At 41.0% G+C, this 17,885-nt stretch overlaps 1 protein-coding gene across 7 annotated transcripts in view; it reads right to left on the bottom strand.

The window, feature by feature from the left end:
• Window positions 1-2,100: 2,100 nt before the first annotated feature.
• SYNE3 (spectrin repeat containing nuclear envelope family member 3) overlaps window positions 2,101-17,885 on the bottom strand; it is a 75,056-nt gene continuing 59,271 nt past the window's right edge. For 5 of the 7 annotated variants that reach the window (XM_075029898.1, XM_075029897.1, XM_075029899.1 and 2 more), the window contains exon 18: window positions 6,135-17,180. In XM_075029898.1, coding sequence (XP_074885999.1) covers window positions 16,983-17,180 — 198 coding nt within the window. In that variant the 3' untranslated portion in view covers window positions 6,135-16,982. Of the gene's footprint in view, window positions 3,719-5,025; window positions 6,067-6,134; window positions 17,181-17,885 lie in introns of those variants that run through there. The other 2 variants (XR_012650679.1, XM_075029895.1) reach the window with 2 other exon arrangements.

Here is a 17,885-nt window from a genome sequence, read left to right as displayed (position 1 = left end):
TTTATTTCCATTTCCTCGGTTTCGCCTTGGACAGTTTGGGTTTTGAATGATTTTTGTTTTTCTTTACATTTGATTTTAGTTTTCTGGGACCAAATTGCCACCCCGTGGAAATTAAGCGATAATGCCAAAGCGGTCACATTACTTATCATCTTCCCCAGTTTTCTGAAGAATAATGAGCAGAGTTGAGACAGCGAGGAGCCTAAACTGCTCGTACTTACTAACCTCTTGCCTTGTGTCTGCAGTCACTAAAGACAAGCCCCAAACTACAAATGTTGCTGATCATGAGTATCATGGTGTGTGTGTATAAATATATATATATAGGCATGTGAAAAAAAGCCTGTTGCATAGATATAGTTGTGCCGGTAAAAGCATATTTCTGCCAATATGCCAATCCTTAATTCTTGACTGGAAAAATAAATAATGTTGTTAAAAAGAAGCAGTTTTGCTGATGGAAACCATGTCCTGTCACTGAATGTTTTGCCAGTATTTTATAATTCCAGTCAAAAAGCTACACTTAGCATTACGGGCACTCTGCGAAGTATTTTATCTGCTATAGATGTGAAGGCATGAGCAAAAAGGAAATACAATCTGCAGCTACTTCATCCTTAATGGGCTGTGATGGTCATGTTGAAAGCAGTAATGTAGCAGTATTAGCGGTATTAGGCTACAGTCAGCCCCCAAGCAAGCACACTTGGCTTGCTTTGCACAACTGAAGAGCTGCGAATCCTTTTCCAGAGGCTGGAAACTGGGCTGTTAACGCTCAGCTGTGCCTGCTATTCCCCAGCCCCTTCTCAGTTTATGCCCCACAGCACCCACGTGAGTTAGGTGACAGGAGTGCCTTTGCAATCCTTTGAAGAGGAGGGAAAAGAGAGTGAGTGCCTTCTTCACTTCTGCACTGGCTCAGAAGAAAGATATTTCAGGGCCTGATGCGTCAGGAGGAAAAAGTTGATGCTGGTGCTTACAAGTGCCAGGGGCTGCGGGTGAAAGGCTCGGTGTGGCACCTTTCATTGATTTCAGACTGGCTGCAAGCTAAATTGCTCCTCCTGGGTGTCGCTCCTTCTCTTGCCTTCCTTTCCACCCCTCTCTGCTCAGATACAGCCCCCTAATTACTGCATGGAAGTGAACATTTTCCTCCTTCAGCTGTAACTCTTGGGCAGATGTCTACAGAAAACAATTTTTAGAAGTTTGTGCTGTTTCCCTCTTCTGCATGTTATCACTTTATGAAGAAACACAGGACCTGATGCAGAACATAAGACCCTTCTGTGGGTACCAACATGATTCACACACAGTGTAAACACTAACCCTGTCAGCCACTGAGGACTGAATTCATTTCTGCTGTAACTTCAGTGACATCCTTGGAATTACTCAGGGAGGAAATCTGATGCTTACAGCCACATAACCCATTGGCTGTGCATGAGGATGTGTTCCTAATTACAATTACTGAATGTTAACAGCACTACAGAAATATTGAGAGCGCCCTATATATAAAAATATTTTTGTAGCAGCTAAGGTCATAAATGAACATACTAATTTCAATTTAAAAGCAGAAACCAAGGGTCTGTAAGTTTGCCGAGGGGCCTCGTGTGGTCTAACGCAAATCAGGTAGGGGCTGCTGGCACTTGGAAAATAACAGATGAAGAAGAAAGGTAATTGCTAGTCCTGACCTGTCAGAGCTGCGCCTTTGTGCACCAAGTCCAACTTCCCCTTACACTTCCAAGTTATCTACAGCAAAATTTCTTCCAAGCTAAACAAAATCAGAGGCTTTTAGGAACTTAGAAACGTCTGCTTAATTTCAGTGTCGATAAGCCCCTGCTCCAACTCATTCTTAATGTATCAAAATTAAATGTTTTAAACATATTTATCTAGTTGCTATGGCTTCGCCTGGTGTGTCAGACACTTTATCCATCAAATATGACAATTGAATAATATTTTTATTTTCAGATATGGATCACAGATCCTTCTCATCATACTATTCCCTTCCCCCCTTTCCCGGGTTTTGAACTCACTGGAAAATCTGTTCCATAATACGGTGGGTAAATGAATTACAGTCACAGATGGGCTCTGGAGATTTCATACACACTGCAATTTATTTGTTCAGGAATGAAAAAAAAAAGAGACCCTTGTCTTGTGAGGGTATTATCAGAGACAGCAGATCAGACACTGTAATGCTGCCTTGCACTCTGGATTCAACCCATTTCCTAAGCTTTTATGACTTGGCATTTACTATTCCTGGATTTGAAATTTTTTAAGTGGAATGTCAAAATCCACAATGAAAATGATTCAATGCAAGGAACTGCGGCAGTTACAATTTATTTTTACAATCCTGAGTGAAACTATTGTGTGCTATTGTAGAGAGATGCTCAAGAACGGCAATCTTCCACTCTGGCAGTAGTATTTCAGTTGTAATTAGCAAAAAGAACTTAATTCACAGATGACTGTTGAGAATTAGTTAAACCTTGCAGTGAGCCTTGAAATCCTTAGGAGGAAAATGCTAGAAAAATAAGAAACATAATATAGAAAGCAGCATATAATTTTACTGCTTGGCTGTCTTGTTCAGCATAAGTCATAAAGCCTATTTGCAGGCAAGCGTTAGGGTCAGTCCCCAAGACTCAGTTTTGCCTCTGAATTCAGGCCAGCGGGTTACAGGAGGAAGGGATGGGATGATTGATGCATCAGCCATCAGTGAAGAATTCATCCCACAGTAACTGTAGAGAATACATCTCAAGAGTGAATCGGTCAAACCTGTTTCTGTTTGTGCCATGATATAAAAAATATTACTATGCAGTCAAATGTAGTATGGTGATTTAACTAACTGCACTGATACACTGCCACCCCATTGCAGGGCCAAGCTGCAACAGGCTGGAAGAGTAGATATTTATCTTTTCTCAATATTTAGCCCTTCCTGAGTGACATTTCGTACCTTTCATCTCACCCCATGATTAGGCCTCACAGCTAACGCAGCCCAATGGGCGCCCTAATGAAGATAATTGTCCAAACACCAGATAAACCAGTCGATGTGGCCGTTTGAGCGGAGAAGTACCAGCCGAGAGGCCCTGCTCTGTGCCGGGACTTGCTTTGGGTTGGAAGGAAACCTTTGGTGTTTCCCCGGGCGGGTGCCTGAGGGGAGACTGTGCATCCCAGGGGGGCTCCGGACCCCCGCGACCTCTGCCCTGTGGGTGAAGGTCCCTGCGTGGAGGTGCGTCACCGCCGTCCCGCTGGGGCAGAGGCGGCACCCGCTGCCGAAGCTGCCTTCGCTCATCCACCTCAGCAGGACTTTAGGGAACCGGGAGGTTAAAATGCCGGCTGAATCCTCCCAGGGCTGCCACTCCTCTCCCTGTAAAGCGGGGGTGATTAAACAGACTCGCTGCTCGGCGGTTTAATGGATGGCTCTCGCTGCAGTGCTTGGGGACCCTCTGACAGGGCGCTGTGAAAGGGCAAAGGGGTACTAATAGCTGCTGTGTTTTCCAGCAGCCCCAGCCAGAGATAGCTCCGTATATAGCTGACAAGCAGTCAACGTCTGCTCCCTGTCTCTGTTTGCACTTCATCGAGTTATCTCCTCGCAAGCAAAGAAATCCCAGCTGATTGAACAGCACATTCATCATCTGGATTTCCCCTGTATCTTTTCCTGTATCAATGGTGCCATAAAAAGCCCACCAGAAAAGTCGACGGTGATCTGCTCTATCTTCCATTAAAAGCTTTTGCAGAGCCACGTTAAGATCTGAAGTGAAGAAAAAGAAATCAAAACAAACCCCAAACTTTTTTTCCCCACTCAAACGTCAATCAAGGAACATTAAACAAAAAGATTAGTTCTGCTCTTATTTGTTTGTAAAACAAAAAGCATGAAATATTTAGCAGTATTGTAATGCAAACCAGATGGGAATAATGCTGGCTTTCAAGGCCGCTGGTAACCACCTCCCTTTCATGCTGCTGCAGCAGCGGGACGAGGCAGGCAGCCCATTAGGACAATTTATGAACTGGACTTCCACAGAGGGAGTTCTAGCAAGAGGTCCACGGCTCGTACAGAGCAACCCTGATAACATCTGTTAGGGTTATTCATTGAAGAGGATTATATTACAATCCCTCTTAATACCACGAGTGCTACAGTAAAACCGGATGAGCCTTCAGTTTCATTTGCTCCAGCAATATGTGTTTATCAGAGTGCTTTTCTGCAGTTGGAAACCAAGGCTGCATTCATGGTATGTCACAGAATGAAATTTAGAAAGCTTGAAATATTAACCTAGAAAAAACCTCAGTCCCTGCTTTTAATCTTTCATGGCCATAGCGCTCAGCTTCTACATGCAGCATCAACACACCATCAGCCCTTTTCCGTAGAAAGCCACTCCCCATTAACTCTCCAGGGCTGAGATTGATTTTATTTAAATAGTTCTCACTCGGTAACCTTGCTCCATCCTTTTTTATTTAAGACTTTGCTAATGACATGGTCTTTTTCCCTTAATTTATCTAAGCATATAATGAACGCTCGCATCCAAAATGACCTCATTATACCATCGAGGACTTTTGTGTGGATACAATTTAGTGCACAGGCGTAAGGCGGAGGAGAACTCTCCAAATGGAGAGGTTTTAAGCATTCTGTAAAATCCCTGTTGACTATAAGCCAGATTCTTACTGCTGTAAATTGACTTAGTTCCAACAGCTTCAATGAAGCTACACTGGTTTACTCCACTTGAGGGTCTTACCCTATTATTTTTATTTATTGAACTTGCCACCTTTTGCTGCTGCAACCTAAACAGATACTTCCATCCTCTAGCAGCAGGGTTGCTATCTAAAACAGGTGTTTCTCTACTAATGTATGACTTAAGAGATTTATAACTACCTGGAGTATTTGATTGTCCTCTAAAAGTGTTTATAATAATTCTTGTTGACTGTCGTAACTCCCACCAATCAGCTGCAGAGTTGTTTGCAGCATGAACCTGGTCAACAAAATACTCATTCATCATAAAAGTGTGAGCTGTTTTATCTGTTCTTAGGAATTTTTCTCTCCTCCCTGCTGGACGGCAGTCTTTCCTGGTCTATGTACAGTGTCTGGGACAAAATCAAGTCCCAAGTTTCTTTGCTGGTTCCAGAAGAAAATGCCTGATATACACAAAGAAGCCTACTTCCTGGCTCCACAAATAAATAAACCGCAAGATGAAAAAATGCATTGCAAAGTAAAAAAAGAGAGTAAGACAGAAATTTCTTTTGTGCACTGATTGTAGCCCTTATGGGAATGTAACTGTCCCACTATGACAGTCTGCTCTTCCTACAGCCCTGGACTTGTTTTACCCTGTTCTTTCCTGGATTTGAGATGCTGCTCTGATCTTGACACAGCTATGATCAGCTGAAGTGTTTGCTTTTCTGCTTTTGGGGGCTTAGCAGGAGACAGGTCATAGGAAAGCACAGGACCACATAGTCCAAATACCTGAGAGAGGTCAAAGACCTGGATATAGCTCAGTGTGTTCATAAAAGCAACAGGGAACCTAGCCCACAGGTTCACCAAAAAATCGTAGTGGTTTTCCACTCCTACAGAAGTAAACTTCCTGTGGAGTCCTTTGATGTCAGAGATCCTGGCAGACTCTATCTCATAAAGATTCAGGAAAGAAACCAGCAATTATGTGGATGCTAATGAGAGTTGTGCACATACATGCTGCAGTGATTACTCTTCAAAGAAATCAGCAGTGGTTGAACTAATACACTGCTCGCTCACTACATGTGATTGGAGTTAACTTCAAATCTGAGGTTCTCAAAAAATTCCCCTTTGTCTTAGCTTGGTTGGGATTGAGGGTAACCCTACAGAGAGTGTCAGAGGCCAACACTGTAAGAAATCGTACTGAATAGTAATATGATTTAGCAAATTCACATTTTCTTTGGGTCTGGTAGAATTCTATTCAAACAACTGCACAGTCTTACAGAAAAGCTGACATTTTCTATTAAATCTTACAGGGCTAGAGTGAAGTAGGTACATTCAGCACAACCTTCTTTCAGTGGTACATGAGCAGAGAGGCAGGCAGCAGAAAATTTTATCCTTGCTTCACTTGTTCTGGGTGTTTCTAGGTCAGTCCAAATACTCTGATGGTAAGAAATAAGCACAGCAAAAATGTGAAACCACCCCCCAGAATAATTTAAAAGTCCTTAAAAAGAAATACTTATGTGTTTATTTACTGCATTATAACTGCAACATCAAATATAACTATATTTTCGTTACAAAAAAGGACACATGCAACAAAATACTCTGATTTTATAATCTGATTCAACATAGTCCATTGGTAACAGTGGAGCATCACAGAACAGTCACAAGGCTAGGGCTTGGGGTGATGAATTTCCAGTCTCTTTATCCCACTTGCAAACAGCAAAGCCACATCATATTTTATTTGTCATCGAGGGATAAACTTTCGGAATAATGTGGCTTGATCACAGAAGGTCCCAGCTGCCCCTTAACTCCCCAATGAGTCTTGCAGAATCAGATTTTTTTTACTTGAGAAAATATTATGCTTCTGACAAGGTTGAGGAATAGACAGTATTTTCCAGGCAGAGAGCAGAAATCCTTCCATGTTATGCCAAGGTACAAAGCAAGGGCCTCTGCTTCACAGGTGCACAGAAGCCAAGGCTGTGAGTTACTTTATTGTTCTGAAGAATGAAATCAGGCCATTTTCTGCAATATTTCACTGCAGCTTTCTATTATGTTCATCTGCGCATGGGGCTTCAATCGATTTAATCTGGCATTTTAGCTATGGAATAAATCCAGAATACATGGGAGGACATCACAGCGCAGAAAAGAACACAAAAAATTGTCCTGAAACACTAAAAATATAGCCTCTTAACTAGTTAAAAGGCCTTGTTCTTCATTAGAAAAGGGTCTTGTTCTATCACTGCTATTCACACATCATAGGCTCTTGTTTTTAATATTACCCATGAAATTTCATGGGAGTATTTGTGAAATAAGGTCCTAAACAGTGTGAAAAAACTATAGAATCAGGCACCAAAATGGCATCATTTCTAGGGTAAATTCTCCTGACTTTCAGTCGAGACTTTTTAGGAAGTGTCACATAACACAGTCCAGCCTTTCGAAACAATGACCTGATTTCTTTCCGTACATCTTGCATGGCATAACAGTAAGGATGACTTATCTCTAACAATTTAAATAAAAAATAAAGTCAGTCTTTTTATGCAGCTGCATTTTTATACAATTTCATAGAGTCAGTATACAGAAGCTTACAGCTTTTTTGAGATAACTCTAGCAAAGAGGAGGATATATATGAAAACAAAGAGTTTCAAAACTACATGGAAATCTGTAGAATAAAATATATATCTATGTATCATTTCCTAACACAAGCAATTGGCAGTTTAGAAAAATACGATTGTTACAGTCTTTCTGAATCAATAATTGTAAAAAGAAAGGATTTAAAAAATAAGTTCAGCTTTTCAAAAAGCTGTATTTTTAATAAGAAAATAGACTGGTCCGCATTTCCCTGAATAAGCCAGAAAGGTTAAGGAAAGGTCCAAGCAAGACAAGGAGTCTGACTTGGACTTGATATCAGCTGTGATAACATGCACATGTACAGAGACAGCTGCTTGGCTCCAGTATTGTTTACTTTAGAAACGAGCCTAATTTATCACAAATGTATTTAAAAGTCATAAATAACATGACAAAAGTGGGACTGGTCCCTGCAAGGCAAATAATCATATTCATACAAGCAAAAAGTGACACCAATCCAGTTATTTTCTTGTGACAGTTAAAAGGTATTTGGTACCCAACTGTTACATTGAACGGCACATGTATAAACACAGATTATTATTACAGACTCTGCTATCAGCTACTATACATAAACAAGAAGAGATGTTCATGCTGTAATTGCCTCTAACATTTTTGTTCTACTTGAATATTAACATTTACAAGAAGCTGAGGTGGAGACCTGAATTCAAGCCAGGATTTCAACATGCAAAATGCATAGGGTTCATGGGAAAGTTTCTGATCCTCCCTATTACTGACATTTGGAAGTGGATAGGAGCTCTGAAGAATTTTAAAACCGTTCACAATATGAGTTTCTCTTGTGAACAGCCTTAGGTTTCCTCTCTGCCCAGAGGCGGGTGATCTAACATGGGACACTCTGGTGAAATTTAGATCCGCATCAATAAACCTCCCATTCAGGAGGATTCACATTTTAGTTCCAGGTCACTTCTAAAAGAAGGCAGCAAAATGTACTTCAATATTTGCTGATTTTTAAATTAAAAGCAGAGAATGGTTTGATTGCAGAAACTTCACTCCAGGCTGCTCTTAATAACTTTTTAATACATCAATTAGAACTTCTTATTAATTCTGTTCAATGTGAGAGTAAATCCCTTCATTTTGTTGTAATCTTTGTGAACTATTTGGGATATTTACTCACCCTATACAGGAGCCTTAGCACATTTCTTTAAACTTTCTTCTAGCTTGAAACTAAACAAAAGCACAAAAACTGATGGAAGCAAGATTGATGGAGTGTTGGTGAAGGGATCCAAGACTGTTTATAATCCAGCCTTGTGAATTAAATTGGGCCCGAGACAGCCAGCTGCTTTGAGGAGTGAGGACAGGTCCCCTGTAGAAGCACTGTACATCGGTTATATTGCTAGTAAACAACAATGCAGCTTCTGGGTCTCCTACCACTTTTCAATGTCAATGGAGTGTTATGTCTTACAAAAGGCAATGACAGCAAAATGCAACACCCGTTGTTATTGCTTATGTAATTGCTTCACAGTGGTCCAGTACACCCAAATAAACAAATGAGAAGAAGGTATGTTGCTGGAAGGGAAGCTCTGAGGCTAGGCAGGTGGAGGGTGCCCTCCTGGAATCGCCTGATAAACTCAATTAGTGCAAATTAAAAGGGGAAAAAAATGGAAAGAGTGACGCTGATCAAAAGGAATACATCCGCTGAGACAAAAATGATCATCAGGGTCTTGGAGCAAGACAAAAGTGTGTCTTTTGCCTTCCAGTCAAGCACATGTACAAAATGGAGGTTGGTGTTTGAGGACAGACACACAGCTAGTACATGCAGCATCCAAGTACCTTTGGGAATAGTCAGTGCTCAAGCAGTGACTCCTGGGTTAAACTCTTACAGGCTCTGATCTGGGAAGGTGACGGGAAAATCATCTTGGGTGCTTTTTGCCTTGGAGACTGAAGTCCTAACTCAAAGCTTATTAAAGCTCATTAAAGCTTATTAAAACACATACCTCTAAACCCTTCCAGCCTCCCTTTAAGACACAGTTTCTCTTAAAAGCTGCATGTGAAAGTTACATTGAAGTGGAATGTCACTTTTCTTTAAGTAGAACAATAATTACACTCCCCATTACATATATATATATATGTACATATATTTGAACATATATATATATTTCATGGCAATGGAAAGTACCGTACAGAGGCGTTCATTCATATCTGTAGTGAAACCAAGTCTGTGGTGTTCAGTGCTTATTTGACTTGACAAAAGAAATAATTTGATTTTGAAGGCGGGAGTCATTTAGGAAAAATAACAGGTCCGACCCCTGAATTCTAGCTGGAGGCCTCCCGGCAAAGTGCTGGTGAGGGCGGGTGGCACTGCAGCCTGCCTTCAGTCCCCAGCCTCTCGAAATTCACCTCTCCCTTTTAACATACAGCTTTTGATGGAGCAAAAAGGAGCTAAAATAAATGGTTTGCTATAGGGCTTGATAAATGAGTTGTGAAATCAGTTTGTTAAAAGCGACCATTTTCTTTTTCTTTCTTTTTTTTTTCCAGCTCAAAAAAAAGGGCCCTGGCTTATTAGGGTGTATAACAGCGACATTCAAACACTCCTGGCAGCTCAAGGGCACGCACCCCGGAGCGTCCAGCCCCAGGCCCAGCAGCACATGGGAGTGCTTACACAGGCAGTGACAACACCAGGATAATAGAGCTGAAACTGAAACACCGGCCCTCCTCCCTGATTAAGGGGCAATTTTCTGCACGCAGTAATTGGATTACACAGCAAAACCTGCTTAGAGAGAAGAAGAGAAAAGGGTCTGGGCAGGCTATGAACAATGCTAACGGCAAGGCTTTATTATTAATTGTCTGTTAAGCGACACCCTCGCACTCCCATCTGCAGATGTGAATATTAAGGGCAGTCCCTGAGCCAACACAAGGCGGATGAGGGTAGGACATGGCCAGGAGACTTGGAAGAGACAGCTGGCAAGGACCAGAGTCCCCTCAGACGGTGATGAAGGCTGTTTTGACACAGGGGGCAGCAGAAACAGGCAGAGCATCTGCAGGAGGAGCTGCAACAGGGCAAAAATTTATTGAATTTCAATTTATTGAAACAGGAGAAGATTTTTTGCTCTACATATGGAGGAAGAACTGGCACTGAAAAAAGTTGAAAGGTGACAGGAATGATCAAGGGCATGGAAGAACTGTAACATGAAAAGAAGCAGAAAAGACTGGGATAATTTACTTTAGGAAGGAGACAAAGCCAAATCTCCTCTGCTCTGAGAAAAGAAGGAAAGACAAAGTATGGTCTGGAGAGGGTAGCGCTAGTCTTTCTGCTTTCTTGGAATCCACACACAGGGGCCAAAGAAGGAAAATCAAACAACCCCCACCCCCCAAACAAAAGGTTTCTGCTTCAAAACCAATTCTGGGGAATACCTTTTTCACATAACTTGCAGGAAGGATGTGGAACTCACCGTCATGAATGGCTCTGAAGCCAGAAAGCCACTAGCATTCAGTAAGGCACTGAACAGGCTCGCCCCCCAAATCCGGAAGACTAAAGGCAACAGCTGGCATTTACTTGCAAAGGAACAGAAAGCCTCCTACTTCAGTTCCGTAATGAATCTCTAATTCCTAAGGATTGAACAGAGACCTTCATGACAATCTTTCTATCTACAACGGCATTTCCCGCATCTTTTCCTGGAGCATCAGCGCCTACCACCTACCATTAAACTGTCACTGAGGGGGTTGATTTAGCAGTTTCTTCTGGATTTAATGAAAAGAAAAAAGCACTCCCAAGACTCAGATCTCAGCTAGAGTGAACTACCCTGAGGGGAGCCTCCTTCCACAGTCAGGGATGTGAAACTGGACAGTGCTGACAGCCACTGTCAAAATTTTGACTGGCAGAGCAGGTCAGCAAATCCTTGTTCCTGTGTTATTAGTCCTGGGTTGCTCTCATTATGCCAAACCTACATGTTCATCTCTTGGGTCGAGATACCAGGCTGCCTTTTGAAGACCTAATATCTCCTGCTGCTTCCACTGGGATGTTGTACCCTCACCTGTGCACTTTCATCTCACCCACGGTTTACTAGGAGGAGGGTGGTTAGCTCACAGATACAGTGAGCTAAATCTGGCAGTTGCTGAAGTAGGTTAGGTTACAAAGGTGCCATTTAGGCTACTGCTTGAATTGGTATATTCCTAATATATATTCCTTTTCTTTCCAGCTCTACTGATATCTCTCTGGTAGACACATATCCGTATTTTAAATTGGATAGACAAGAGATAATAAAAAAATCAACTGTATGACAGATTATTCCATCCTGCTTTGTATTTTTGGGGGGAAAATGCTACATTCAAGAATCTTTTGTTTTGTTTTGTTTTACCATTAAGCAAGCATGAAATAAGCCCACAATTCTTAAACATACACGTGTAAGTCAAAAATCCTTGTGCCTAAAACATTCCACACAGTTACCCAACACCTACAACTGATCTGTTTATAACCCAGTATAACCAACAGATAATTATGTTTAAATATGGCAAAAATAATAAGAGTCGTTTCTGAATGAATCGTGACGTCCATACCAACAATGTTATCTTCAGTATTTTAATCAACTGTTTTCTGAGAGTGGCCAACTGCTGACAGATAAATTAATACAATAAACTTGTAATGGCTCAGAGCAGGTCAATGATCTGAGAACTACTAAGAATATCCTTGACAGCCTCCAGCGACTCTAGAAGCAGCTGATATAGTTCATTGGGCAAATGTGTTTTCAGCTGCAGACTAGCAACTGATACTGTCCAACGGACAGTAAAGTCTCCAAAAGCAGTTCTTACAGCCAGCTGGGTACATAACCTATGACCTGAAAGACACCTACAATGCCTGGCAAAGATAGGTTTGTTGGGGTATTTACACTAGCATTTCTTGAAAGGCAAAACCGTTTCTCCAGATTAATTTCAGTCTGTAATCTTCAGTTAGTCCAAAAGGTTTTGTTTGTTCCGAGAATCTCTGCCATACAGCGTTTGGTTTTTTTATTGAGAAAAGAAGACAATGTACTCTCTTGTCAACACAATTTAGAAGAATTCCTGTACACGAACTCACTCTTCAAATCTCTTCAGTGCTAATGAGATGTGTATGCACACATATCAAAGGAAAACATTTCCTATTTAATACTGAAGAAGAGATCAGATGGAGGAAACTCCTGAGGTCCTAGAGCAACTAAAGAGAACATACTATTTTTTCTGACGTGCAAAGATTACCATCTGCCTATCTAGTGATGGCCATTTCTTGGAGACATTTCTTCTCTCTGAGGTCTTTGACTACCCCAGTGAATAGGATTAAGGAGAAGCAGAAAGCCATTCTAAAAGCTCTCCAAATTATTCAGTGAACATCAGGTGTTTCTATTAGTTAAGCTAGTAGCTTTCTTTTCAGCCCCAAATGTTTGAATTTAATAAGCATCTCAGGGCAAATAAGCTAGTATTTGGTAGAAATCATGATTGCTCTGGGGATTCTGTGCTAACAGGGGAATACAGTATTTTTAATGTGTGTGCATAGAACTGAACATGTTTTTCATACAGAGATTTCTGGAGAGAGCATATATAAATAACATTTAATACAATCTGAATTGCTAGCTGGAATCAGAGAAAGGGCTATTAATAGACATGTGGTACAATAGCAATTTTCTACCTCACTGTATTGCAGTCATGGAGAATTCTGTTGAAAGCATCTGGCTACAAAATCAATTACAATTTATAAATTAGGCTTGCTTTCACTCCAAAGGCTGGGTTTGAAGTGTGCCTTTGGGGCTGTGCAGACTTCTTACTTTAATGCATGGGCACTGGAGTGCAGGATTTTGCCTTCAACACTGAAGGGTCGGTCATTAATGTGGTCAATCAAATACTGGGTCCAATAGTGCAGGCAAAAGAGCTTGGAGAGATGCACAAGAGCTCTGTTCTGTGAACAGGGTGGCTATCTGCATGCAGTAGAGACTACGTGGCCTGAGCCAGATGCACAATTTACAAGCTCAAACATATTCAATCTATTTTAGAGGGTTTTAGCACCCTCTGACAGTGGTTGGATCTGGATTAAAGTACTGCAAGCCCTCAGTTGTGGATGCTTATCTGCTTTGTGCATCCTAGGTTTTTGGCAAGGGATGTCTTAAGGCAGCAGCCCCAATCCAAAGCTGAGCTGTAACACATCTCGGTTATGTATGGATGTCAGAGATCCATGAGCTGGGGATTTTATAGGCACAAAAGTGAGGGTGTAACCCCCAAATCATGTGAGAGCAAAGATTCAAGCATGAAGAACAGTGCTCAAATTTTAAGGACTGACTTGGAAACAGTATGATTTAGTTTGTGTTTTGAGGAATCTGAGCTTTGTTCAGTTTCCTGGAAGTTGAACTGGCCAGTTTCTTCTCATTATTCCAATTACTGACTTAATATTTACACACACTTCCAGAAATCAGTATCACAAACTTCTCAGAAGAAAACCAAGAGAATAAAATAGAAAGTAAATTTTGGATCTACATTTCAAGCTTACTTCTGTCATTTTTTAAAAATTCTTTCTTTCTTTGAAAAAATCTCACATCTGAGTTGGACAGGTGAGGTCAGTGACATTATAGAAGAGTGAAATTGTTCTGAGTGAGATGATCATCAAAGTCCTGTGATTTGGATAGTTTCCATTGCAAAGAAGTAGAAAGATTCATCACTTAAGTGAGATATTTAAATTACTTAAATTAATGAGAATGTATTTGCTGAGATTTAAAGCAAAAAATTCCAAGATTACAGACCGGGGACTTATAGAATAAATTGAATGCAAGCCCAGCAGCAAAAGTGTGTTTCTAATTTAGTTTTGGTTTGTTTTTTTTTTTTTAAACCTGCCATCAAGGTGACGATGCAGTTGTTCTGTTATGGTCCTCTGTGTAGAAATTTTTTCCCCCAGTTGCATACTCCTGTGGTGTCAAATGTATTTGTGAACCCATAAAAATCATCCAGATCAGAAAGGCTGGGCAGAAAGAAATCTGATGTAAGATTTTGTGCTTTCATAGAAAAAACTTGTCTATCTCCCTACTGATTTTCACTTGTGGCCATATTATTCATCATTATTTTTACTTTCTCACTGGCATTTTATTTTCGTCACCTGGAACAGCTCAGCAAAACCCAGAGAACTGCAACGTAGCTATATCAAAGAAAAGTGTGTGCAGAAGTACACATATCCACAACCACATACAGCAGGTTTTGTTACTGCCCCTCCTCCCCCACACTTCTTTTCTACTGGAGCATTTAATTTGAAATGGAGATGTGTGTGATGAGTAGCTCCTTGCACAGCCACAGGGGTTTCTTCCCTCAAGGATGGCAGCAAATTTTAGAGGAACACTGTGGGAACATGCATGGCTCTTGCACAGCTAATCAGAGGTGAGAAGGAGGTATGTCCTCTGCCACCAGAAAGAAGGAATTAATTGCAAAGAAGGAATTAATTTGCCCCATTCTCTGACAAATTATAGCTCCTCTCCATCTGGCTCCTTCATGAAAGAAATCACAGGCCTTCCTTTGCTTCCTGTTTAGATGTGTATGTCTTATCACTCAGTGTACATCCATCCTCTCTCCTCACCTTTCTGCTTCCAGCCCCCCTCTGCCTGCTCTCTAGAGCTCTTCTGCTACCTCCTGACAGTCAGGTTTTCATCTGCATCCGTTCAGCTCCTCCTCATGCTCCCCTTGCATTCTACCTGAATACCTTCACCATCCCTGCTCTCTCTCCTCTAATTTCCAGTCTCCTTTTTACTTTTAGCAGAATTTTGGCATTTTTGTCCAACTCTACCAAACCCAGTGTAGTCGGAAGCATTATTAGGAACACAGTGACAGAGGCCTGGTGGTAGAAGAGTCTCCTCAGAACACTAGTAAGAGTCCATGTTACTTGCCCCATTTTAAACCTTACTGAAGATAAGCTGTTTAATATGCAATAGTACCAATACTGTAGCAGGGAGAGGGAACTAAAAAGATTCAGAGATTTTTCCTGCATAAAGCCTGTATTATTGTCCTCTGTGTTCATCGTGACTCATTTTCTTAGGCCTTATGAATTGTTGGGACACCTCTCTTCTCTATTTTTAGCTAGTCCTCTTTCACATCTGCCTGTTCTCCCTCATTTTGTGCCTATAATGAGCTCCTTGCTGCTATACCTCCCTATTCTACCCAAGTTTGCTTCTTTAGCAAAACTTTCATGGTTTTGTTAAAGAAGTATGACTTCCTTCTTCAGTCCCTCAGCTACTACATAATTTACATAATGTACAACAGATTTAATATTATTTTGCAACTTATTTGGAAAACAACACTGAATACACCATACTGATACCCAGAAGACAAGTTCCTCCTGCAACATAGCCAGGATGGGAAAAGTAACTGTTTCTTCTGTTAATTTTTTTTTTGCATGATTACTACTGTGGCTAAAAACACGAGCCAATAAGGAATAGCTCTCAGAAATGGTACAAAATTTTAGAAATTACCTTTTCTCTCAGGAGTCAGTTAGGTAAAACACCACTAAGAATGGTTTCATCACAGTAAAGTGAGAATTGCTTTTACATTAAAAGGCAATGTTAAAATGTACATTCAGGCATAAGGTTAGGTAAATAAATGACAAGTTGTCATCATCTTAAGAGTTTAGACTAGATAGAAATCTATGCTTGACTGTCTTTGATACAATCAGTTTACATCAGTTCAACAAACCATTAATATAAAAACATCCTAGGAAGGAATCTTGTTTCCAGGGTGGTATTATTAAAATACTTCAACTTTTGCTTTGCTGACACTGAGCCAGGCTGCATCCCACTGTTCAGGCTTTATGATCCATTACCAAATGCCTTTTTATAAAGTAAAAAAAAAAAACCCAAACCCACCAAAAAACCCACAAACAAAAAACCCCACTGCTTTTTAAAGACAAGACCACTGATATAAGGTTTTGTTCAGTGCTCACAAACTTGTTCAGAAAATTATGACCTGATTTTAAAAGTTCTCCTGTTATAGAGATGTTAAAAAAATATATATTCTCTTCCCAGCTTTCTTCCTACTGTATTCTACCTCTCCTGATTCAGGTGGGCTGGAGAACACAGTAACTGGAAAAGAAATCTGGTAAAAAATGAGAACAAGAAGAGGTCCACCCCCACTCATACTGAAGTCAGTGGAAACATTTCCATTACCTTCTGCAATCCCTGCATCCAGATACTGAAAAAAAGAGCTCAAGATTCCAAATAGAATAGTCCCAATTTTCCTTGAGCTGAATGTCAACCACTGTATTCAAACATGACTCTACTCTACCTGCTCTCCAATTTGCACTCTGCTGCATGCCCACATCTTCTCATACTTGGTCTGGCTTTGGTTGTAGACAACAAAAATTTAATTTAAAAATCACCCAAAAGCCCCACAACGAAACCAACATTCAGTATTTCTTGCTGAAAGATGGCAGAAACAGAAATATTGCAGGATTATCTCCAAACAGTGGATGAGTGGATGGCAGATGTTAGTTTGACCACAGGTATGCATTTTTTTATATATAGATATATATATATCTCTGTACATACATACACATACACAATCTCTATATATACATTATAAATATTATAATAAAATACTGTAAAAATATTAAATTTGCTCAAAAACCTGATTAAAGTGGATTAATCTTATGTTGCATTTATGTGACGTATCCAGTTGATATGATGGCCTTGTTAGAAGCCCTAAAATTTACAATACTTGAAATTGTTAAAAACCAAAAGAGTCTATATTTCTGAGAGTCACCTCATGCCACGCCAAGAAGTTAGGTGGGAGGTGGGCCGTCGTATCTCAGCATCAGGTTGAAGGACCGAGCAAAGTTGTTGGCCAGCGTGCAGCTGTGGGTCTCCTCTGCCAGGGGCAGGAGGAAGGCCAGGAGCAGGAGGAGCAAGAGGAGCAGTTGCAGCGGTAGTGCTGCCCAGCACACCCGATGCAGGAATGAGCAAATGCCTCCAGAGCGCTTCTGAAAGACACAAACCAGAGAGCAACTCAGAAAAATAAAGACCTGGGGAGGTGCATTTCAAATACATCAAACTGCCAGGTTTGGGCAGAACAACCCAACTTGTCCAGAGCACAACATGCCCTGGGATCCAGCCTGGGTGCTTGGTATGCTGCAGCTGACTGAAGCTGGTGCTTAAATCGTTTCCTTTAGGAGAATATTTCACTCTCTTAAAGAATTTCCTGCCGCAAACTGTTGTCTTCTAGCAGGAAAACACTGCTGACTTTGTAGCAAATGAAAACAATCGCCTCCGAGTCCATTTTCCAATTTCAAAGTGGTGGTTACAAATGCTCACGCCAAAGCTGCCAACTGGTCTCCTCACAGACAGCATTCAGCACAGAAGGTCTGTGTTCGTAACTCTCCTCTCAGTAAAATGAGAGTGCTGATGCCTGCAAGAGAGGACCCAGCCTTCTGCTCTCCATCAGCAGAAAGGAGCTTCGTTTGCAGCTCATCCAGCTCACAGCCATCTTGCCAGCTGCAATGTACTCTTTGGATCCTGACTCTGGGGTCCATGAGGCTGGAGGTCAGAAAAAAGGCCCTGCAGTGCAGCCTGCCTCAATACCTCTTACACTTTACCAGGCCCATCTTAGACTTTCATGTGATGCAAGAGAATGAGAGAAAACACAACACTGACAGTGAAGAAGACATTAAAGTCACATCTATTGCTGA

The sequence above is a fragment of the Buteo buteo genome, chromosome 6 (genome assembly GCF_964188355.1).
Source record: "Buteo buteo chromosome 6, bButBut1.hap1.1, whole genome shotgun sequence".
Taxonomy (NCBI): Eukaryota; Metazoa; Chordata; class Aves; order Accipitriformes; family Accipitridae; genus Buteo; species Buteo buteo.
Note: the sequence above shows the minus strand (reverse complement) of the source record. Positions and strands in the feature narration are given on the sequence as shown.